Below are 24,408 nucleotides of genomic sequence, written 5' to 3'. Positions count from 1 at the left end.
TCCTACAGAAACCTGGCTGAGGGGTGGGGTGGGGAGGGGTGTCAAAGCACTGAAAAGAGCAGAGGATGCAAGACCAGAAAGGAGGTGGTGGAAGAGAGACCTGTCTGCAATGTGAAAGTGATGGGTCCATCGAGTGAACTTCATTGTGGGAGATTCCAATAATCTTGAAGGCCTTGGTCTCCATAGTGTCAATCTGGGAAACGGGTGAGGCAAGGGCACCAACCCAGAGGGGAGAGCAGTACTCCATCAAGCTGTGGATGAAGGCCTTGTAGGTGGATAGGAGTTCAGGTGTGCCAATCAAGGACTTTGTATGACAGAGGATGCCCAGTCAGTGACTGGCTTTGGAGGCCAACTTTGAAATGTGGCTTGCCCAAAAAAGATCATGGCTGATAGTGAGACCCAGTCATTTGAGTGACTGTACTTACTCAAGAGGATTGTTAGGAAAGTATTTTGGAGGGTTTGACAGACTGTCCTTTCAGAGAGAGATTGTGAGAGTGTGAGATGTGTCAGGATTGAAAACATAGTCCAAGTATTTGACCAGCTTGTGATTTTTGTCAAGGTCTGAAGAGAGGGAAGAGGCTGCTGCCTGCCTGTCTGAACAATGAGGGATATCATGGCAGTGGGTGGAGTCATGAGCAAATCGATAAAGGGGATTTTCTAGAGTCAGATAGATCTTTGATGACTATTAGGAATAGGACTGGGCCCAGAACAATGCCATGGTAGACTCAAGCCTTAACAGGGAGAGGGGATGAAAGGATTTCGTTGAGAGCCACACGCTGGCTATGAGAGTAGAGTAAGTCAAAAGCCATGTGTAGAGTTGACCTTGTATGTCATAGCCTGAGAGTTTTGAGAGCAAGGAGGGATGCCAGACTGTATTGAAAGCTTGAGGTGCGTCTAGAGAGACTGCCCTGTTTCATGTCTGACATTGAGGGCCTCCATCCATTGTTGGGAGAGGAGCAGCATGGCCAAGGTGGAGTGACGTAGTTGGTCTAAATCTGAATTGGTGATCTGAGATGAGTCAGTCGGAGAAAAGTAAGGATTCACATCAACTGTGATGATGGATTCCATGACCTTGCTGATGATTGGAAGTAAGCTGATAGGTCTGCAGTTAAAGGGGTTGGGTTTTGCACATATTTATGTAACGCAGTGATTTTGGATGATTTCTCAGCAGATGGAAGATGACCTCGGGGGAAATGATAGGATGAAAATAGTAGAATGAGGATGTGCAAGAGCAGCAGAGCAGGTTTCTAGGAAACGTGAGTTGATGCAGTCCGATCCAGTTGCAGAATCAGAATCGTACTTGAGGCTGGCCAGAAACTGCTCCACCTTTTTAGGTGCAAAAGCAGAGTCCAGGAGCAGTTTGCTGTGACGTGGTAGGGTGGGTACAGGGAGCGAAGGGTTGGGGGACGCAAGGATTGAAACCAAACACATCATTTAGGTAGGAGGCTTACGGGTGGATTCAGCTGTGGTGCCAAGAGGGGGAAGGGATGTAGGGGGAGTATACTCTGGAGACAGACTTTACAAGATCCCACCAGGTTTTAGAGGAGGGAGACAAGTTTGAAAATTCAATCTTGAGGTTGGACGGATGTTGTTTTCTGGCTCTCCTGAGAATAGACACACACTTGTGAGCTTTGTGGAATGGGCTGAGAATGCCTTCGGTCAGCTTTGCTTTCCAGGAAGAGAAGGCAAGTTGTTTCCGAGCAATTTCCACACCATAGGATTTAGTGTTCCATGGATGGGAAGAAGGGTATGATAACTGAAGACGATGGGTTGGATCTGTGCATAGGAAAGAGCAGGGTTCCATTGAATAATTCCAAAACCGAGTCAGTATCAGGGGCAGTAGACATTGGGGACCAGTCCTGAAATGAGATGGCTTCTTGCAGTCCCTGTCGATCTGCCGAAGTGAACTGCCAGTCTTGGTGGCGCTGAGGCAGCTCTCACACTTGCCAGAGAGATGTTGGCTCTCGCAAACATATAATTGGATAAACCAATTGTCGAGGAAGAGCAGGATACATTTGTGGGAAAGTTAGTCATCACCAAGTCCAGAAGGGAGGGTTTTCCATTGGTAGAAATCCAGGTTGGAAAGTTCACAGATTGAGTCAGTCCTATGTGAGTCACAGAAGTCCTATGCTGAAGTACCATGGCCTGGTGTGAGCCAATTGGCATGGTGACAATTGAAATCGCCACATAGGAGGAAGAGAGAGTTTGGATGAGTGGTTAAAAGTTTGTCTCTGTTGAGAGAGAGAAAAATATATGGAGATATATAGAGATGTGGATGGAAGAGTCACTGTTTGGAGTATGGTAAAACAGAAACAAGATGTGGGAGCAGAGGTGAAGTTGCAGCCAAAGGTACTCCTTGGGGTTGTTCGGTGTAAGATCAGTACAAGGGCAGTGAGAAATTGAGTTATCGATGTAAAGTGCAACTCTGCCACCAGGGCATGGTTCAGACTTATCAATTTGGAGGAGACGATAGCCAGGGAGTCAAACTAAGGAGTCAGGGCCGGGAGGAAAGATTCTGTTAATCAGATGTCTGCTTTATCGGTAGCGCCCTGAATTGCTAGTTCTGTCAGGTTGAATCGGAAGCCTCAGTTGTTTGAGGTCCACGCAGTGAGGAACAGGGGAGGAGGCATTGGGAGGGTGCAGAATGGTGAGGGTGCTTTGTGGGGGCAGGTTGAGTGGTAGACTTTTTGGGAAATATTCTATGAAAAAGAAGAAGAAAAATATATAGAACATGGGTAATCTGGGAACACCAACAGTAACACAGGGACGAAGATATATCAGAAAAAAAAACATGACGAATCTGGTTCGGAAAACCTCATTTTAATGAGGTTGAACTGACTGCTGCAAATTCGACCAACAAGTGGAGAAATCCCCAAACGGGAGAGCTTGTCGTTGGAAGTCAGCATCCAGGCACATCATGTCCTCCCCTTGATGACCTTTGGTTTTCATCTCTCTTCATCTGTCTGCAATATTTATTACCTCTTCTGACACCCATTTAGTCTTCTTCTTTCTTCCTGCTCTTGGGATGTTTTTTTATGGCCTCTTCTTTTCCAATGTCTTCAATCTCTTGCCACAATTTGTCTGGCACTCTGTCAACCAACTTGAGCTTTGCAAAACAATTATTTTACCTTCATTGCATATTGTTTCAATATATTTTCAAGGTCATATCTGGTCACTGTTTTGATTTATTTCACCTTTTTCAGTTTGACTCGTAGCTTTGCCACAAGGAGTTCATGATCTGTCCGACAATCTGCACCAGGAAGAGTGTTGCAGTTCGCACAGCACTTCTCCATCATCTGTTGATTAGAATGTAGCTGATCTGATTTCTGTGTTGCCCATCAGGTGAAGTCCACGTGTCCAGTTCTTGCTTGGATTGTTTGAACAATATGTTTGCAATAACAAGGTCATTCTCCACGCAGAACTCCAGCATTCGCCGCCTTGGCTCATTTCAGATACCCAGTCAATGCTTTCCTGCAATCCCTGGTGCTCCTGCTTCTCCAATTTTTGCTTTCCTGTCTCACATAATAATTAAAACATTCCAGTCCCCTTTCTCAAAAGTGAAGGAAATAATTGTTAACCCCTTCCCGACCCGAACAAGGGGGGTAGGCCAAGCCAGACACAACAATCACAGACACTCGTGCCTTCCAACCATTAATACTGTATATGGAATGAAACATTAGTACACGGAATCAAGCAGGTTGTTTGATTACACCAAGATGTTTAAAATAAAACGTACTTTATTAAAAACCTTAGTTTGTAATAAAGTATGTCTTGATGCTTAGTTCTGTTTTTTTTTGTTTTGTTCAGAATGTTTAGAATCTCATAATTGCTTAGTTCAGAACTCTGCAGTTCTGGTTATTTTCTCCTTATGTAAACGTTTGCTCAGATTTTCTCATGGTTAACATCATTGAGATTGTCACGTGTCTTGTGCCCGCTCCGTGATTTTAAAATCGCACGAGCACGGTTTCTTGTCGCTCAGCACGAAAATTTCCACTCCAAAAGTATTCTTGTATATTGCCTATCGGCTCTGAAATATCAACTTTTTCCTCGGCCTCCAAATTAAAACTCAGTTTAATTGCTTTACAATTGTATTGCAGCAACCAAACCAATTTGTCATCTGTAACAACTTTCTTAATGCCTGTTTGGCTCATTGTGATACTGTGAAAGACATCTTCTTCCTTGCTGGAGCTAGAAGGGAGGAGTTGAGTGTTGCCTGCTGGTGGCCCTCTCTAAATGCAGCCATACCTTTTTCATTATCCTTCAGTGAAGGTGTCACAGATCTGTTGACACCTCCGGAGAAACGAGATACCACAAGAGAGGTTTGTCTGTCTGTGTGTTGCTATTTTCCTCAGAGATGCCCAAACGGATCTTGGTCAAACTTTCAGTGGTTCATCAGTGAGTGCCGAGGAGTGTTTTAGGGAAGAAAAGAAAATTAGTAAGTTTTTAAAAAACAAAGTTGGATTTTTGGGGCTTCAAAAAAAACCCAACAATTTCTATCATGCCTAAGCCTTTATAGCTAGGTGAAAGGTAATATTAAATGATCCCTGACCCCATTCCTTCATGGTTGTAGGGAACTGTTTAGGTCCCCACCAAAAAAAATTGAAAAAAAAAAAAACATTTTGATTTCTTCAAAATGCCAACAGGATTAGAACAACACCGGGTTACCCCTGCTAGTTAAATATGATGCCCCCTTCTGTTATGATCGAGTCAATTATGTTGAGTTTCAGGCCACTTTGACTTGTTATATGGTTTACTGTTTGCTTTTCATGGTTAGGGTGGTGGGCTTTGGATCCCAGGATCCTGAGTTTAAATCCCCCTTGGCTGTTGAATTAATACCAGGTGGGGTTGACTCTGCCTGTCATCCTTCTGAGGTTGGCAAAATGAGTGCCGGCATGCTGGTATCCTGTGTCAGATTGGTGACCCATCCAGTATTGTACCCAATAGCCAAGGAGACTGGTTAGGCAACACTAACGCTCTGCACACAGCATGGTCCCATTGGATGGATGGATGTTTGCTTTTCACTTTTCTTCACAAGTTACTTCTGGAGGATTTAAGGCCATTTGCTTGTTATTTCGGATTTGGAGTTTAATAATCTATTCTCTGCAAAAGGTTATTAACCGGGTGGTGGGGGGTGGGGGTGGGGTATAGGAAGCCAATCTTTCCAAGTGCAAGAGTTAAGGGTTTGTGGAGATCTGGTCATCATTTTTCATTGCATAGGTGGTGGTGTCAGCTGGATCCTTTGCCCTCGGCAGGCAATTATCCCCGAAGATGAGTCCGAGTCTGAGTACGAGTCGCCGGCTCATCGGGTAATGCCCAGCCCAGGCATGTCGGCTTCTGGTTGCGGCTCGTGCTTTTATGTTTATTGCCATATGCCTTCTGTTGGCATCTCGCATGTGGTGTGCAAAGCTTCATGATGGTGGCATACTTTTTCTTTTTAATATATTTTTTTTTCAGGAGGGTTGTTTCTCACTAAATCTGTCAACCGAATTTGGCTATATCACCAACTCTGATGTGATAATTTAAACCCCTTGGCATTACAATGAAAAGGTGCTTGTTTGGATAGCCATTCTTAAGATTATATGTGTAGTCTTATGCACGGAACTAAACTGCATGCTTCCCCATTTATGTAAACACTCGTGCATTTGTTGGGTGTGTCGAGTGACCTTTTGGCAGTGCCCTTGTCCGCATGCAGTGCCTCATGTGAAACCCTGTGCTGCTAGCTGAGCCTTAACACTTTTTGCAATTCCAGGTTTATCTCAGTCGGTTTTTGTTCAATCTTTCAAAGTACGGAATCGCTGGTAATAAGAAAAGGAAAATAATGTGATCCTCGATTTGTAAGAATGTGGGTGGAGGCCTTGCTGTAATGGAGGGTAAGACGGGGCAATATTATTATTATTATCATTTTTTTTATCAGTGAGAAAGGACACAGGACAGCCTTGCATTGCATCGCTCTTAGACAATCAGCTTGGCTATATTAGAACTTTGGCACCGACCTCGAGACCTTGGGGACCTGATAATTGTGCTATGTCGTGTCCTTGTTGAAGGTCTCAGTTCCTACTTTGATTAAGTTGAACGTTTTGCCCTCTGGTTTGCGCAGAGGAAAGTCGTATTCTGGGAGGCATCATGAAGTGACATTCACAACTGTACGGACGGCTGTTTTGCTCTTCTCGAACTCTCGGCGCACAACTATTACACCTGGAAATGTTTTTGAGCTGAATCTCATCAGAATGCAACTTAAGACGGTCGCTCTCTCTCTTGTCTGTATGTTCTAAAAGCTGGTATGTGAATAACGTTTGGTTTGTCGATTTCTCAATTAGGACGCGTGAGAAAATCAAAAAATTATGTGTAAGCCTTTGTGCAAGTTTTCAGATGGATGTGTACGTAACGGTATTTGATTTCACAGATTCAAAATAAAAATTAAAATTTTTTTCAAGTTATTTCCTCTTTATGACTTAATTGTGGAAAAGTTGTTATTGTTGTTATATTATCATAATTTTTGGCAGTGTAGTCTACCCAGAATGCACTTGAGGCAATACACTATTTAACAGAACTCGGTCCAAAACTTTAGCCTGCATATAAGAAGCTATGCTATCACTGCTTGAAAAGATAAGCAAGAACTATTCTTACGACGTTTTAGGTGATAGATAAGACATTTGTGACTCGTTCCTTTTTCCAACTAAAATGCCGATGATTATTTGCTTCGTACATGACCAGCCATTGTACCGGCATTGCTTCCACTGTTAGAAAGTGGAAACACTCCTGACATCATATATAGCCATATATATATATATATATATATATATATATATATATATATATATATATATATATATATGGTACAATATTTTCTGCTCCTCTGCCATTCTGCTAACTTTCCACCCAGTGTATCATTTCCATGCGCCTTGACTTAGGTATGAAAGGAAAAGAAAAGTGAGAAGTGAAAAAAAAAAAAACTTACTGAAACTTTGTAGATTCTTCGTTTTGTTTGTTTTCTGTGTTCAATAACTCGGCTTATGGGAGAGCGAGGTAAGAGAGGGTGAAATGGCAAATCACTGACGGTGACGGCACAGTTGATGGACACAAGCAAGTAACTGAACAGGGAAATATTAATGGTGTGGATGTGTGGGGCAGGAGAGGGGGAGGCCAGAGAGGAAAGTGAAGGAAAGAAATATAGAAAACAGTAACCTGCAAGTAAGGTAGTTGGGGTAATTGGGGTAGAGATGATGGCAGGTAGTACTGGGGCATGAGGTGAGATGGTGGTGCACCACTTGCTTAAGTCCTGAAGGAAAGTGTGATGGAATACCTCTGCAAGATTATTCCATAAACAAGGGTAGAGAGTGGAGGTGGACGGCAAGCCTCGATTTTTGGGAGTTTAACCAGGAGGAGTTTACTGGAGGGATGGGAGAACGTCAGGGGGCTGAAAGAGCAGGACCATGTTCGACCAAAGAGGTTGTAAAATAAACAGAGACCAATCATCTGTCTTTGATCTGAGTGCAACAGGCTTTGTGCTTCAATGGCCTCATCTTGGGAGGTTTCAATAATATTGAGAGCTTTAGTTTCCACAGAATCCAGGAGAGGGGCACCTTTGGAGGGTGTGATGCTGGGGCACCAGTCCGTAGGGAGAGCAATACTCCTTGAGCTCTGGATGAAGGCCTTGTAGGCTCTAAGTAGTTCTAATTTTTCATTCAATGATGGAGGACGCCCTGCCTGTGGCTGACTTGTGAGGGCAGCTTTGCAAGGTAGTCCTAATCATTAACCTAATCAAAAATTAGATATTTATTAATTCTCATTCCAAAGATGTTTTAATCAAATTTGTTTTTATGTTGACAATGAGGGGATTGTAAAGTTGTTGAAAATCCACCCAACAACATGGAATGTGTGGTTTCTATGATTATGTAACCTGCCTTTGCAGATTTTTCTTTCCACGCAAGGGTCTACAGGCCCAATGAGGAGGTTAACAACAAAAGGAAGCAGTTTTACAAGGCTACCAAGGGTATGTTGGCTGCAAGAAGTTAAGGAGCAATGACACAAAAACGATTAGCATTGGCCCACAGAAGAACAGAACGGGAAAGAATTGGTGAGTGTAGAAGAGATCGTGGATGGACATGGGTGAGCGCATGAGATAGTTATGGGAAGTGCATTTGAAAGACCGAAGTGAGGAGGAAAAAAAACAACAGACACAAGGAGACGATTCCACAATTAGGAAAACAAGGGGACTGATGAATGTGGGTGTGAAACCATTCTGGACTTTTAGAGGATGAGCAGGTGAGTGTTTCTTGAGGAACACAAGCAGCCTTGGAGTGGTGGGGGCAGGGGGTGAGTGGGCGGGGGGGCTAAGAAGGAGTGGAGGTTAGTCCAACAGCCTCGTTTCAGCCAAGAATACCACGATCTTTATCAAATGCTCATCCTCGTTTTGGTTTTTACATATGTGTGTCATAAATTGAGAAGGATAAATTTTAGGTGATAATGGCAGAGGATGGGGTTCGGGTTGAGAGAGAGTGAGAGGTGTGGACAGAAAAGAAATAAGGACAAGGATGTTTGAAGGAGACGAGTTGAGGGTCAAAATCCTCCAATTCCTGCTTATTGTAAAGTCTACACTGGCCCTAAAAGGGATTAATAAATAATAATGCATCGTTAATTAAGTTATTTGGGCAAGTCAGTTTCTCCTTATTTGGGCAAGTCAATTAAGTCATTTGGGCAAGTGTGTGTGTGTGTGTGTGTGTGTGTGTGTGTGTGTGTGTGTGTGTGTGTGTGTGTGTGTGTGTGTGTGTGTGTGTGTGTGTGTGTGTGTGTGTGTGTGTGTGTGTGTGTGAGAGACGTAATGAAGCTGTGTGCGTATGATGTCATCAAACCCATTGGCTGGAGAGCTGGCTTTCCTCCACCCACAATAATTGTCAGGAAGAAAATTATACATCCGCCATGTTGGTTTTCTGGTCGGCCTCAGATGTCCTTGGAAGTCTTGTACTCACAATTTGAATTATCCAAGCTACAGTGCCTATAGAAAGTCTTCAGCCCCTTTCAAATTTTTCACCTTTTGTTACCTTATAGTCTTTTGTTACCTTATAGTGTTACAAAACTGTTCAAGCTCAGTCATGATGCATGGGGAGCGTTGATGGACAGCAATCTTCAAGTCGTACCACAGATTTTTCAATTTGATTTAGGTCAGGACTCTGACAGGGCCACTCAGAGACATTTATCTTTTTGTTCCTTAGCCACTCCAGTGTATCTTTAATTGTGTGCTTCAGGTCGTTATCATGCTGAAAGGTGAAGTTCCATCCCAATTTCAACTTTCTTGCAGAGGGTAACAGGTTTTCCTCTCGGATTTTTCTGTATTTTACTCCTTCCATTTCCCCTTTTATCCTGGCAAGTGCCCCAGTCCCTGTTGATGAAAAACATCCCCGTCACATGATGCTGCCACCACCATGCATCACAGGAGTGATGGTGTTCTTTGGTTGATGTGCTGTGCTGGGTTTGCACCAAACATAAATGTTTGCATTTAGGCCAAAAGGCTCCATCTTGGTTTCGTCAGACGAAAAAAATTTTGCCACATGGTTTCAGAATCTCTGGAGTGGTTTTTTGCGTGCCTCAAACGGGACTCAAGGTGGGCTGTTTTTGAGTAGTGGCTTCCTTTTTGCCACCCTTCCATACAGGCCAGACTTGTGGAGTGTTTGGGATATTGTTTTCACATGCACACAGTGACCACTCTTTGCCATAAAGGCATGTAGCTTTTTTGAAATTGCCATTGGCCTCTTGGTGGCCTCTCTGATCAGTCTCCCCCTTGCTTGGTCATCCAGTTTGGAGGGACGGCCTGATCTAGGCAGGGTCTTGGTGGTACTATCCTCCTTCCACTTTTTAATGATCGTCTTGCTGTGTTTGCTCCAAGGGGTATTCAAGGCCTTTGAAATATTTCTATACCCATCCCCTGATCTGCACCTTTCCACAACTTTATCCTCGAGGTCTTTTGTAAGCTCCTTGGTGCTCATGATCGAGTCCTTGCTGTGAAATGCACTACCCAGCCGAGGACCCCTACAGGAACAGCTGATTACTCTTTCTGGAGGAGAGGGAATTGAATTTGGGTCTGTCTGTCTCTTTGTTACTTCTGCCACCGAAGGTGAAGGTTATGTTTTCACCACTCTGTCTGTTTGTCTGTCTGTGTGCATCTCAAAAACTTGTCGATGGATCCGGATGAAATTTGGTGGGCAGGTTGGGTGTGTGACGAGGAAGAATTGATTTGATTTTGGTGAAGATCCGAATCCGGATCTGGATATGAGAATTATTTAATTTTCAAAGTGATTCTTCCCCATTGAGAGATTGGGCCAAAAACTATATAGTACTGTATAGCATGATATTTCAAAAATGTATTGGGACCAATATGTTCTCTTGGATCAGGCATTACGTGGCGGAGGTATGCGTTCTACCGAGTGCCCTTCTCGTTTGTTTGTCTGCACAGAACCATTAGTGCTGTTCTGGGAAACCTCTCGTCGGATTGAGTTGTAATTTTCATCATCCGAGCGTTTACTCATATGGAATGTTTTATTGATAATTATGACATCATAGGTCATGTGGTGTGGCAGCCATGTTGGAAAAATGGAAAAACTTTGGACCTCTATCTTTAAAACTACACCAAGGAAAAAAAATTAAACTTTGCACATGGCAAGTACTCCGCGTGAATAAGTGTAAATTTTTTTTTTAATGACATAATCGGTGCCCTCATTACGATGTCATAATTGCATATGTAGAAAGCTACATCTGATCAGCATGAAAAATTTTGAGGGTCTTCTCAGGATAAAATGGTCCACAGAAAAAAAAACATTGATGACGTCATCAGTCACGTGATTTAGCAGCCATATTGTTTAAAAAAAAAAAAACTTTCAAAAGTCTTCGCTGATGTGGCTGAACAGATCGAGGTGAAACTTTGCACATATGATCGCCTGTTCATGAGGAACAAAAGCTTCACGCACATGATGTCATAGACCACGTGGTTTGGCAACCATATTGAATTTACCCTAAAACCTATAAACATCTCCAGAACGGCTAGACAGATCGAGGGCAAACTTCACACAAATGTTCCCCAAGCTTAGGGGAATGGTATTCACGAATAATTGATAAGCCACATGGTCTGGCAGTCAGGATTTTTTGTTTTTGTTTTTGATCTGGGTTCTTTATTTATTTATTTATTTATTTATTTTGATTGCAGTATTTTTCAGTGTATAAACTATAAACCATGGCCATGTATTAACCACACCTGTGTTTTACACACTCAAAAGAAATGAATATGTTGATAATTTCATTTTCTGATTAAGATCTAAATACGTTTGTACATTAACTTTGTATGCAACAAAGTGACGGAGGTATCACCATGCTTACTCCCATGTCTGCTTAATTGTGTCTTCCAGTCTTATTCTCATTTTCAAGAAGGTGAAGAGAGAGGAGAGGATACCAAGAAGTTTTTATTTTTCTTTCTTATTTTTTAATATCATAGTTTTTTTTTTGTTCCTTGAAATAGGAAGAAAAGTGATTCATTTATTTTGAATAAATAAATATCATACATATTCATTGTGGATCTGTGGCCCTGAAAAGGGCCATTTGGGTTTTATGAAGCTTTTCATTCAAACCCGAGGAAATCCTCGTCAATGGTTTCTGAGTCGAAGACGGCAGGTAACTCCTTGTCCGAATCAGGGTAATCAGTGGCGTACCTAAGGTATGGCAGGTATGGCACATGCCCTGGACACCAGTTGAAGGGGGTGGGGGGGCACTGAACAGGACTCGGTCTCTGTTAAGAATGGAATGTTGAAGTTGAAAGATGTCAGAGGCGAAAGAAACGAGTGGCTGATGAGAATTCGAGACACGCTGGTTTAACAACCAAGGAGGAAATGGAAAGAGTCATGAAGGGAACATTCGACCGTCTTCACAGAGAAATGGACGAAATGTTCGCTCGTCTGCACGACACTGACGCCAAGTTTGGGTTCCTTCTCGATGTCGAGGGACTGTGTTACGGCGCCGACAGTAATGATCGGAATAAAAAAGTGTGAAAATTTGAGTGAATTGTGCAGCTCTGATGTTGATGGGCAGCAGCTATATGAAGAAATTTTGGATTGCAGAATGTTGCTATCAAGTCGGGCCAACATGAGAATATCAAGACCTGAAGAGCTTCTCAAATTTATTGTTCAATATGGAGATGAGGGTGTTTTCCCTGATCTTCGCATTGCTATTCAGATAATGCTAACCATCGCAGTTTTCATCGCCAGCTGTGAGAGATCATTCAGCAAGTTAAAACTAATACTTTCATATTTGAGAGCCTCCATGGGTCAAGGCAGACTCTGTGATCTTGCTCTGCTGAGTGTAGAAAGAGAAGAAACTGAAAAAACGGAAGCACATCATAGACCAATTTGCATCAGTGAAAGTAAGGAAGGTGCAGTTGTAATTTTCATGTAGTGCCATAATTTGTTAATTAAAAGATTAACCAGCTTGGGTTGTATTTTTAAGCTGATATTATGGTAAAGTTATCTAAAAGTGTCAGATGTTAGATGTTTGGACAGGGGCATAATTTTCCGTAGATACGCCCCTGAGGGTAATCGCTGTCCACATTGCTGTCACCATCATTTGCAGCGTCCTCCTCCTCCCAGATGATGTCCTCTGTGCCGTCCATGTTGGAGATGCAGCATTTCAGAACTGCTCTCTTGATGATGGCCAACTGTATCTCTTCCCACACCTTGACGATTCAGCCGCAGATCAGCGGAAGGTCGACTTTTCTCATCTTCCCGATGAACACCGGCGGTCTCCCAGTCAACATAATGCTCAGCCAACGTCGTGACGGGAGTAATGGTGAAAGTTCAACCAAGATGCTTGCGGCCAACGCTCCTCCAGAATCCGGGTCGAAAATCCTGGTGGGAAACACGTCACGAAATGTCGAATTTCAACTGATGAAAATACCAAGTCCGGGAAATAGGAAAGTTCGTCTGTGGTGATTCCACCGAGATTCAGCAAATGTTCCTCGAACCCTGGGTCGAATACAAAGGTGTGCGAAGTGAGAAAGATTGTCTCGTCGACGCGAGTAATCCACGAGAAGCAAGTTAGGAACTGCTGATAGAAACGAGGGAAAACCAAGAGAACCAAAGGAAGCCAAAGTAACCGAGCAGCGATGGTACCTCTTAAAGCTTCACCATCCCACATGGCTCCTCACTCTCGGGAGATTATCCTTCTTCCTTTTAAATCCGTTTCCTGTCCTCGCAGAGAAAAGTACTCGTTGTTGATTGGTTGTTCCTCGTTTTAAGCCACGTCCCGCTATCCAGTCTTTCCAGCATGGTGTCAGCATGTAAGGAACAAGCTTGGTGGATCGATTCTGCCTGCATCGGATGTTCATGTAAAAAGATAGTCACCACTACAAGTCCCTCGTCTGTCCACCCCTTCTGCTGTGCACGGACAATGACTCCGGCTGGAAACTTGTCTTTGGCCAGCGTCTTCCTCTTGAACACGACATACGAGGGAAGCTTGCCCCGCAAGCTTATTTGAGGTCGGTGCTCCGTTATTAGACTCCAGCTATTGTGAATATTTCTTCTTTTGATGTGAGACCAGGTGATCTCCTTCTTCCTCTTGTGTGTTTTAATGGCGTTTTCAGAGCCGTGATGCCACACACATAAACTCCGGGTGTCTCCGTTTTTTTATTGATTTAATTTCGACACACGGTTAATACAACGCTGTACAAACTACTGACCTGAACCGATTTTCTAAATTTAAACTGCGGAATTGTGCTTAATAGCAGTTGTGAATGCTACAAAAGTGTTCATTTGGAATATTATTGAAATTCAGCGTTGATCGTTTTTAAGAATGATTTTTTTTTCTATATCCGTGTATTGACACCACCCCCAACGTTTACCTTTTTTGCTGAGTAAAAAGTGCGGTTTATACACTGTAAAATACAGAATTTTCTTTACTTATTTATTTATTTATTTGTTTTTTTAATAAGACTCACTTGGCTGCGCCTGGATGGGTTTGAGGGTAGAGGAGTAGCAGCTGAAATGTGAATCCTATACAGGTTCCTCCTGATGACTTCATCTTTGCTTTTTGCTTGTTTGGGTTTCTTCTGATGACTCCAATGCAAGACTGTACCTATTTGGTCTTCCATTTGATTTGAATTGAATTTATTTTAATCCCATTCTCAATTCAATTGAACAATAATAAACATCATGGGTCAGAGTCAAGTATCCGATCAAAGCGGACGTCTTGGTGCCTGCTCATCATTGCCAGCAGTTATAAAGTGGCAGTTTCAGTAATGTCTCTTAATTACGTAACACACCAGTACACAAACACCACACAAAACTACAAAAGAACCACACAAAACAAGTCCTGGTGAGGGCCTTGCCATCTCTGCTATTTTTCTTCTTTTATTCTGAAATAATCAGAATCACTACAATTTAACATACTATACTAGAAGCACCTGCTCCCTATGGGAGCTGTCAAGGGGATCATGTTATATATATATATATATATTTATATATATATATATATATATATTTATATTTATATTTATATATATATATATATATATATATATATATATATATATATATATATATATATATATATATATATATATATATATATATATATATATATACATACATACATACCTATTTTACTCCAAGGGGTCCCAGGATTACTCTCCCAAAAAACGGTTGCGATCGGTTCAGCCGTTTTTGCGGTACCTAGGAACAGATGGACGGACGGTGAATTATTGTAAGATATGGAGGCCAATGAACTTGGTGTGATTTTGAAGGTGATTGGTTACGCCTGAGCTAATTCACATTTGTGATTGTAAGGGTGGGGGTGGGGGGGGGACACTTATCCAACCAAGATATTCTCGTTTTGTATTTTTAATAAATTTTCTGAAATTTGAAGAATTTGTTTTTCATTTGGAAGTTGTGGGTTATGATGTGTCAATAAAGGTGGAAAAACTCTCATTTAAAGAAATTTATTTCCAGGTTATAAGGTAACAAACGGTGAAAATTTTGAAAGGGGGTGCACACTTTCTATAGGCACTGCATATAACCACAATGTATTATCTACTGTCGGACCCCGACATTCATGGTTCCACTATACGCGGACCCCACCTATTCGCAGTTCATAATATCTGACCTGCTTATACATTTGCGACCCTGTGCTTCACATACTCGCAGTTTTTCATGGGCATATTCACAGTTTTCTTTGGATTTTTGATTTTCCCTTATTAATCAGGAACCTACCCCTCTTTTTCTCATTGAACCAATGCCCTGACATTCACAGATTTGGCATTCATGGATTTGACATTTGCGGCATTTTTTGTCAGGAATGTATCCCCCACGAATGTCATGGTCCGACAGTATGCACATAAGCAATGGGCATGTTTTTGCTTCATGCACAGAAGCGGGGTTATTTTTATATTTTGGAGCGATCGAGGCAGCGGTCTGGCCAATACACCACCCAAAAGGATGAGCAATTCTGACTGTAATTCATGGACCGGTGTGTGCATGCGTGCGTGTTGCGCTACTCCTCCTACAGTTCTTGGCTTATTACATCCAGACTTGCTACATCGGATCAGCATGACCCCAATTAATGTGACGGTGTGGTTTTATCTTTGCCAGTGGTCTTGGGGAGGGGACGGGGCGTGGGGGTGGGCACAAATTTCCAACGTAAATGTGTATCGTATATCGCCGCCTCCAGGTTTTCTCTGGTATTGCAAGTCTCCACCATTTCCAGTGCAGAATTCCTGTCCCCATGCTTTCCAGCGCAATGAGGTGTTTTGAATTATAAGCAATAGGTATGTGCTTCATGCACATAACCCGGGTGTTTTTTGTTTTGTTTTGTTTTGTTTGCTTATACAGAGTTGTCAGTTGCCTTCACGTCAGACCCAAGTAAAGGTATGAGTCAGAAGAACATGTTGCATACTTGGGACAAGCTTGCCCATAGGGCGGGTACTATGCTCGTTTATATAATTTGAGGTTTTTGTTCGTAATTTCTGTTTTAGCCAGAGTTGTCAAGGCTTCATAATGTGAAAATACAGAAGGGTCGCCAATCATCAACAAACAACTACTGTAGGAAGCAATATTCCCGGCATTGCAATACAGCCAATTGATTAGTCCTTCCCATTTGTTTGGCAATGACATCAGTTCCCAGTCCAGCTCACATTTGGCATGACTATAAATAAATAAACAAAAAAGATGTCGTGCAGAGCATGATGCTTGCAAAATCTCGAAAACAAATTTGACCGTAAAAATAATTGGTGTTTCAATTCAATGACCAAATGTGCAAATCCTCTTAAAATTTCAAGTAAATTGGATGAAAAAAGACGATTTTAGAAATTTGGCCTGTGTTGACCTTTTTGACCTTTCAACCTCAAAAATAATTGGTTGAATTCAGTGACCTGATATGCAAATCCTGTTCAAATTTCAAGTTGATCTGATGAAAATTGAGGATTTTAGAAATTTGACCAAATTTGTTGACCTTTGGCCTATGTTGACCTTTTGACTTTTTGAACTAAAAATCAATAGGCTTCTTGATTATGAAGGAACCTACTGTTTTGTGAAGATCGATTTTAAATTGTTACCTGCAGGTCGTTGATATACATACAGACAAACAAACAGAATAACACACGCAACCAACCAATTCATGCACTTGAAAAATCTTCGATTTTCACAAGAAATAAGGCTCAAGATCAAACTTTGCGAAGACTTGGAGTGCACCTGCATGATCCATTTTTCACACGTGGCCAACTATAATGTTGTTGCTTCCCACATTTGCCATCCTCATATTATTTGGTTTACAGTCGCAGAAGATTCATTCAACAAAACCAAAAACCTTGTGTATGAGAAGTGCTTTAACTTTTTTGTTGAGATTAAAGAAAAAATAATTTGCGATTAAAATCTTTAAAATATTTTTGCAAGCAACGCTGCAATGAGCAGTCTTACATACTGTCTATATTTTGCAGTTAAGTCACCTGCACCATTTATTTTGAAAGAATAATTTACCAAGTTGTAATGACACTTAGAAACCATTGTCAAGTACATTGTGCACACTTAAGTTTTTCCTCTAATTAATGCAGGCTCTTTGATCAACATAGCCTGCACTTCCACCTGAATTTGTAGATAAACATGATTCACAAAAATTGACGTAATTGCTGCCAGTTATCAATTCGTGGCAGGTACACATTTTTCTTGAAGCTTCGGAATCTGCAAACCTTGGAAAAACAAAAAACAAATGTCCCTGCTGGGACATTGTGTGCAGGGCTTGTCTTGTCGAGCTCCATCAGCTTCAAGGACGTGCTATCGATACACTATGCGAATGCCATCTTGCAACAAAAGCTGCGTTGGTAAACATAGAAAATATTTTTTTTTTGTTATTTTTTGCCAACATGACTTTTGCTGCACTCCTATTTCCTTCGGTAGCCCTTTCCACGTCCTTTTGCTTTGTTTGCTAAGTTGCTGCTGCACACACAGTGCGGATAACATCTGCTTTTTATCAGAAACTTATTGTGCATTTTGGGGCGCTCCACAGTTGCCTCTCGGCTCGATCACGGTGTGTGATGACTGGTGCGGCCGAGTGTACCTTCCACACGTGTGCATGGTTTTTAAGACTCATTTGGAACATCATGTCCATGTCGATCACTGGTGTGCAATGAGTAAGCAAAAGCTGAGTGTGTGCGTCCATAGCAAGCCATTTTGGCGATCTGATACCGAATGCATTACCGGTGGAATTTAGACAGTGCATCGTGCAGTCGTCTCTTGGGATGGTGTTTGGATGTCTCTCCTACATTCCTACTCATTTTCCTCTCATCCCAACACCCACATTCTCCCTAGAATAAAGTTTAAGCATGGGAATTTTAGTTGCATTGCAGGTGGTTCAACATCTTGAGGTAATATTGCTGATCAATGGAATGAAGCTGAAATTGTTTAACGATGCTTGTCTCTATGTCTGTGTGTCTGCTCTTCACTGGTCAATGGCCTCCAGGCACCTGGAGTGTTGAGTTCTCTCACTGTGTCAGGAGTGTGCGAGCGATTGGTTCATCTGGATGGCATCGATCCGACTTTGCTTGGGCAGTACCAGGACCGCATTCGCAAGGTGAGGGGGGCAGGGTAGGGAAATGGAGAGCAGTAAGTGAGCTTCGTAAACATCCAAATATTCCATCAACCATTTACTTTTATATACATTGATATATACATGCTCTAATTCTGAAACGGGCTTTTGAAAAATATGCCTGGTTTTGGGATATTCAAATTATGCTGGAGTATCAAGGTCAGGGGGGCGGGGATGGAGAAATCCTTCAGCGAACACTTCATTTGGCAAAGATTGGTTTTTGCATAGGTATTTGGAAAGCGAGAGGAATGGGTTGGAATTGAGAGGGTGGGAGATATTTGGAGGTCTTTGAGAAAGAGGAGGGAAACGTAAGAACGGAAACCATGTCAGACGGGTCGGGTTTTTCTCCAAATAAAATGCCCAGGTGGTGCCTATGCTTTGTCATTAGGGTTTATAGGAAATGGGCATATGGAGCAGCTTAATGGTTTGAGCATTTACCGCATATGACCTGCGTATAGCTTCTTTGGAGGGAATATTGAAAAGGAAAAGTAATAATGTGCAGAGCTGCAGACATTCGCTGCACTGGAAATGGAGGAAATTAAGATTTGTGGGTGAATACCCCTGCACAGGGGGTAATGTTATGGGGGCATCGAGTGGTTTTCTTCACGATATGCGAGTCTTACTAAATGGATGATGTTTGCACGACATTTGTATTCCTCTTTGCAAGAGAGTAAAACACCAGGTCTTTCGTCACAGTGAACTCATTATACCTATTTTGCGTGTGCTCGGACTTTTGTTTACATTATCCTTCCCCCTTTCCTACCCCCCCCCCACAACAAATCGAGCTCTTTTCACACTTTTAAATTGTTGTTTCCATTTATGTTGTGAAACGTGTTGTCCTGTTCAGCAGCTGAAGCTTCTCCCTGCCTGAAATAATGTGTGTCATGCACGGTCCAAGCATTAACACGTCTCTGCATTCTTCCAATTCATTGATAGACTCTGTCGCGTCTCGCAAATATTGGACATTCTGCTGTGGCTGCTTCTTGGCTATTGCACGCTTTCTTGAACCAACCTGGTACTACTATCTCAGCTCGCTCATTTTCACCGAGATAAAACTATTGTTTGTTTGTTTTTTCTCCACATACAGTATTTGGACAAACTTTGATCCTGTGATAGGATTTTACGATCAATCATTTAGTTGTGTGTGTATGCCTAGGCTTTTCTTCACTCCCTCCTCCATCCCCCCCCTCACCAATCCCTCTCTCTCTCCTTCTGCTGGTCCTCTGATTAAGCTGGCCAGCTGGTAACTGTGCTTATTCCCTTGCCTTTTGTTTTGTCGTGTGCATTCTTCCTGCATTCGGATCGTGCAGAAACGTTCCTCATGGCTGGCACTTTGCAAATATGCCATCCTCGGACCAGCATGCTGGCTTTGTGGGCCTTTGTAAGCTCTAACTACTCTCTGATGAAAAGTCATAATGCAACGTTTGCAGTGTTATCAAGTACCCTTCTTTCTTTTATAAGTCTGATTGCAGTTCAGATGTATTGTTGCATACTCTGGCCAAAGAAGCATTTTTTATTATTATTTTTTTTTTTTGCAAAACTTTGCTGTGCATCTTTCGTGGAGGAAAGAAAAGAAATAACTAAATCTGATGGAAAATCTGTACTTTGAGACCCTCCTTTTAGCTTTTGTATCATAAGTATACCCTCAGTTGAAAGTGTCCAACTTGATCTTTTCCTTCTGCCAAATAAGCGTGGTAGTCACCATTTCCAGAACGTACCACAACATGGTCAGAAATATGCAGGACGGTCTGCCTTAAGAATTGTCTTTTCATAATCATAGCCCTCATTGCTCGTTGGTGCAAGATCATATTCTTCCTTTACTATACTTCTTCCTCTCTCAGGCGAACATCGGTGGTCGCGTGCTGACACAGTGCAACCTCGATGAGCTAAAGACGGAGATGGAGATGAGCTTTGGAGATTGGCAACTCTTCAAAGGCATGGTACATGCTACTTGGGCTGTTAGAGTTTGTGATGGACAAAACGTGGTAGCAGTTTGTGGCATTTATCATTGAAATCCCCTATTTTCCCCACACCCTTCCACTCCAAAAAGACATGATGATATGGGAACTATTCACAGTGCATCTGGCTTGGGACAAAAGCAAGGGCAACCTTTCGGCTTCTTAATGGACAGCTTGTTTTGGCGCCATTTTATGCGTTTACCATATTTTTCCGGTGTATAAACCGCACTTTTTTATCGGCAAAAAAGATAAAGGTTGGGGGTGAGGCTAATACACGGGTATAGAAAAAAAATCGGTCTTAAAAGCGATCAATGCTGAATTTCAATTGTATTCCAAATGAACTTTTTTTTATTTTTTATTTTTTATTCGCAGTCAGAACTGATGTCAAGTTCGATTCTGCCATTTAAATTTTGAAAATCGGTTCAGGTTAAGAGTTTGTACAGTGTTTTGTTGATCGTGTGTGGAAATTAAATACATAAATAGAAGACTCCCGGATATAGAGCCTCGTGTTGCCTATGTTTAGGTGCGTGGCCTATATAGAGCCTCGTGTTGCCTATGTTTAGGTGCGTGGCCTATATAGAGCCTCGTGTTGCCTATGTTTAGGTGCGTGGCCTATATAGAGCCTCGTGTTGCCTATGTTTAGGTGCGTGGCCTATATAGAGCCTCGTGTTGCCTATGTTTAGGTGCGTGGCCTATATAGAGCCTCGTGTTGCCTATGTTTAGTGTGTGGCCTATATAGAGCCTCGTGTTGCCTATGTTTAGGTGTGTGGCCTATATAGAGCATCGTGTTGCCTATGTTTAGTGTGTGGCCTATATAGAGCCTCGCGGCTCTGTAAACGCCATTAAACACAAAAGAAAAGAAGAACACCTGGTCTCGCATCAAAAGAAGAATTATTCACAATAGCTAGTCTAATAATGGAGCCCCCACCTCAAATAAGCTTGCGCGCAAACTTGCGTGCATCCGGCAATGGGCTGGGCGTGGGCCCTCAAGAAGGGGCGCTTTGTGCTTTGTGGGTGTATCAGCTTACGTCACCAGATTACGTCACTTTTTTATTATTATTATTATTATTATTTTATTACTTTTTATTTTTATTTTTTGGATGCACTGTCAAGGCTCTTATGAGAGCTAATACACAGAACCTACAACAAGGGGAGCAGGAGACTAGAGGGGTGGGAGAGGGAAAGAAAAACATTGCGGAACAGAGACATGAGGAGATCTGTGGAATGGAGAGGGATGGGGTGGGGTACACAGGGTAAACAAAATGGACACTCCAGGACTTTCAGGTCCTTGCACAACAGGGACATTCAGGAAGGAAAGCAGGGAATTTGAAGGAGTTGAGTTTGGGGTGGATTAGCGGGGGTAGAAAAGATCGTGGTTTTGGATGGGGGAAGATAAGAGACGGTGGTGAACAGCTGTTTTGAAGACCTGGAGGGAAGAGTGGGATTGAACAGAGTGTGGGAGTTTGTTCCACAGTTGGGAAGAAAGAGTGAAGGTGAGCAGTGATTCTTGATTTTGGTAGTTTTATCAGAAGGGGGATGCTGGTGGACCTTGAGCGCAATGCGGAAATATGAGGGGAGGGGGTAAATATCTCGGACAAAGCAGGGGGGGAAGGCCGGAGTGGAGATGGTAGAAGACAGAAAAACCACTGACCTGCCTGTGGTGAGAAAGTGGGAGACTTAAAGACAGCCTCATCACAGGAGATACCAATGATCCTAAATGCCTTGGTTTCCACATCGTGAAACCGAGAAAGGTGAGAGGCGGGAGCACCAGTCCAAAGGAGAGAGCAATACTCCATCAGGCTGCAGACGAAAGCATTGTATATGGTCAGGAGCTCAGGTGTGCCAAGGAAGGACTTTGCACGACGGAGGATGCCCAGTCGGCGACTGTCTTTGGAGGCCAGCTTGGAAATGTGACTTTCCCAGGATGTCAAGGCATTCAGATACAATGTGTCATCCATTCTATCTATCAAGATGTCAAGGCATTCATTCACCACAGCATTCAAACTCTCCATCTGCTTGTCTGCAGAAGAGTTTGGGAACCGGGATGCTGGGAGGCGTTTCGACATGGACAAGTCCGTCATCCGGTGCGAGAGAACAAGCAAAGCAATGATAGAGAGAATGACAAGGAAGAAGAAGGCGCTGAGGGGAAAATCAGCGAAGTGGCCTCAGCTCGAGAAGTGTCTCGTCACTTGGGTCTGGGAGAAGAGAGCAGAGGGTTCTGCCATTCCAACAATTGCTCTCAGGCTGAATGTGAAGAGCTTAGCTGAGGAGGATAATGTTGGGGACTTCATCGCTAGTCTGTTGTGGGCCTACAGGTTCATTGCATGCCATCAACTGTCGGTTCAACTCAACATGCACGTCTCCCAGTGTCTACCCAATGATATGGCTGATAAGACGACGCGCTTCCAGTCCTACATCATCAAACTTCACCAAGAGCATGAATATCCCCTCAGCAGAATCAGGAATGCCGACCAGACCCCCCCTAACCTTCGACATACTGAGAGGGACCACTATCTCGGTGAAGGGGGAGCGCAATGTGACGATCAACACAACTGGTCACGAGAATGACCGATTCACCATTATGCTCGCCTGCACCGCAGACGGTGGCAAGTTTCCCCTGAATGTCATGTTGAAGAGGAAGACACTGCCCAAAGACAAGTTTCCAGCCAGCGTCATTGTTTGTGCGCAGCAGAAGAGGTGGATAGATGAGGGACTGATCCAGGACTGGGTGCACATGGTCTGGAGTCGTCGGCCAGATGGTGGTCTCGCGATGACGGAGCATGTTAGTCCTGGGTGTGTTCAGAAGTCACAAGACCGACAACACCAAAGCGCTGCTCCGACAAACCAACACCAATCTCGTCGTCATCCCAGGTGGGACGACATCGCTCCTGCAGCCCCTCGATGTGTCCATCAACAAGCTGTTCAAGGACGGGCTACGTCGCTGCTAATCCGACTGGATAATAAGTGGGGTGAAGACCTACGTCAAGGATCATGGATCCCAGGATCAAGATCATGGATCAAAGTCCCAGGATCATGCCATTAGATTTTGGACTTGCCCCCCCCCCCAAAAAGAAATTGTTAGAGAAATTTTTTTTTAATTTTGCATATCTGTATGTTTTAAGTGATTTCCAACCCCCTCCCCCCCAAAAAAAATTGTTAGAGGAAAAATTTTTATTTTTGGCATTTTTACATGTTTTAAGTGATTTCCAACCCCCCCCGCCAAAAAAAATTGTTAGAGAAAAAAAAATGTTTGCAACTTTTTTTTCAACAAAATTTCGATTTCTTTTTTTTTGCATTTGTACATGTTTTAAGTGATTAGGATTTAAGTGATTAGAAAAAAATCTTTATAATATTTGAAAAATAAGAAAGAAAAATAAAAACTTCTTGACATCCTCTCCTCTTTCTTTAACTTCATGAAAATGAGAACAAGACTGCTCGACGAAATTTAGCGGACGTGGGAGTAAGCATGGTGATACTCCATTATTTTGTTCCGTACAAAGTTAATGTACAAACGTATTTTGATCTAGATCAGAAAATAAAATGATCAACATATTTATTTATTTTGAATGTAAAAACAGGGGTGCGGTTAATACATGGCCATGGTTTATACACTGGAAAATACGGTATATATTTTTAACCTCCGCCATCGAAGATCGGAGGTTACTGTGTTCACCCCTTTCTGTTTGTTTGTTTGTTTGTTTGTGAACAGTATTACGGAAAAACTCCTCGACGGATTTCGACGAAACTTGGTGGGGGGGGGTTAGGTATGGTCCAAGGATCATGCCATTAGATTTTGGACTTTGTCTCCCCCCCCAAACAAGAAATTGTTAGAGAAAAAAAATTATTTTTGCATTTCTGTATGTTTTAAGTGATTTCCAACCCCCCCCCCAAAAAAAATTGTTAGAGAAATTTTTTTTTTGCATTTTTACATGTTTTAAGTGATTAGGATTTCGACGAAACTTGGTGGGGGGGTTGGGTATGGTCCAAGGATCATGCCATTACATTTTGGACTTGGTCCCCCCCCAAAAATTTAGAGAAAAAATTTTTTTTTTGCATTTCTACATGTTTTAAGTGATTCCCCCCCCCAAAAAAAAATTGTTAGAGAAAAAAATATTTTTGCAACTTTTTTTTCAACAAAATTTCGATTTCTTTTTTTTGCGATTCTACATGTTTTAAGTGATTTCCAACTCCCCCCCCAAAAAAAAATGGAGAAAAGAACTATAACTCTGTCAGCACTGTTGACATCATATTTAGTGAATAAGATATAAGGTTCACTTGAGTGATCCAGCAGTACTGGCGGCGGAGGTTTTGCACTCTCCCGAGTGCTCCCCCTCTCGTTCTT

At 42.4% G+C, this 24,408-nt stretch overlaps 1 protein-coding gene across 3 annotated transcripts in view; it reads left to right on the top strand.

Moving 5' to 3' along the window:
- Positions 1–24,408, top strand: part of KIDINS220 (kinase D interacting substrate 220) — a 199,163-nt gene that overhangs the window by 61,718 nt on the left and 113,037 nt on the right. For 2 of the 3 annotated variants that reach the window (XM_085847019.1, XM_085847018.1), the window contains 2 exons: positions 17,983–18,093; positions 19,950–20,048. In XM_085847019.1, coding sequence (XP_085703145.1) covers positions 17,983–18,093; positions 19,950–20,048 — 210 coding nt within the window. Of the gene's footprint in view, positions 1–5,252; positions 5,307–17,982; positions 18,094–19,949; positions 20,049–24,408 lie in introns of all 3 variants that reach the window. The other variant, XM_085847017.1, reaches the window with a different exon arrangement.

Source organism: Eptatretus burgeri, chromosome 11 (assembly GCF_056783735.1).
Source record: "Eptatretus burgeri isolate ZD-2024b chromosome 11, Ebu_testis_v1, whole genome shotgun sequence".
Taxonomy (NCBI): domain Eukaryota; kingdom Metazoa; phylum Chordata; class Myxini; order Myxiniformes; family Myxinidae; genus Eptatretus; species Eptatretus burgeri.
Note: the sequence above shows the minus strand (reverse complement) of the source record. Positions and strands in the feature narration are given on the sequence as shown.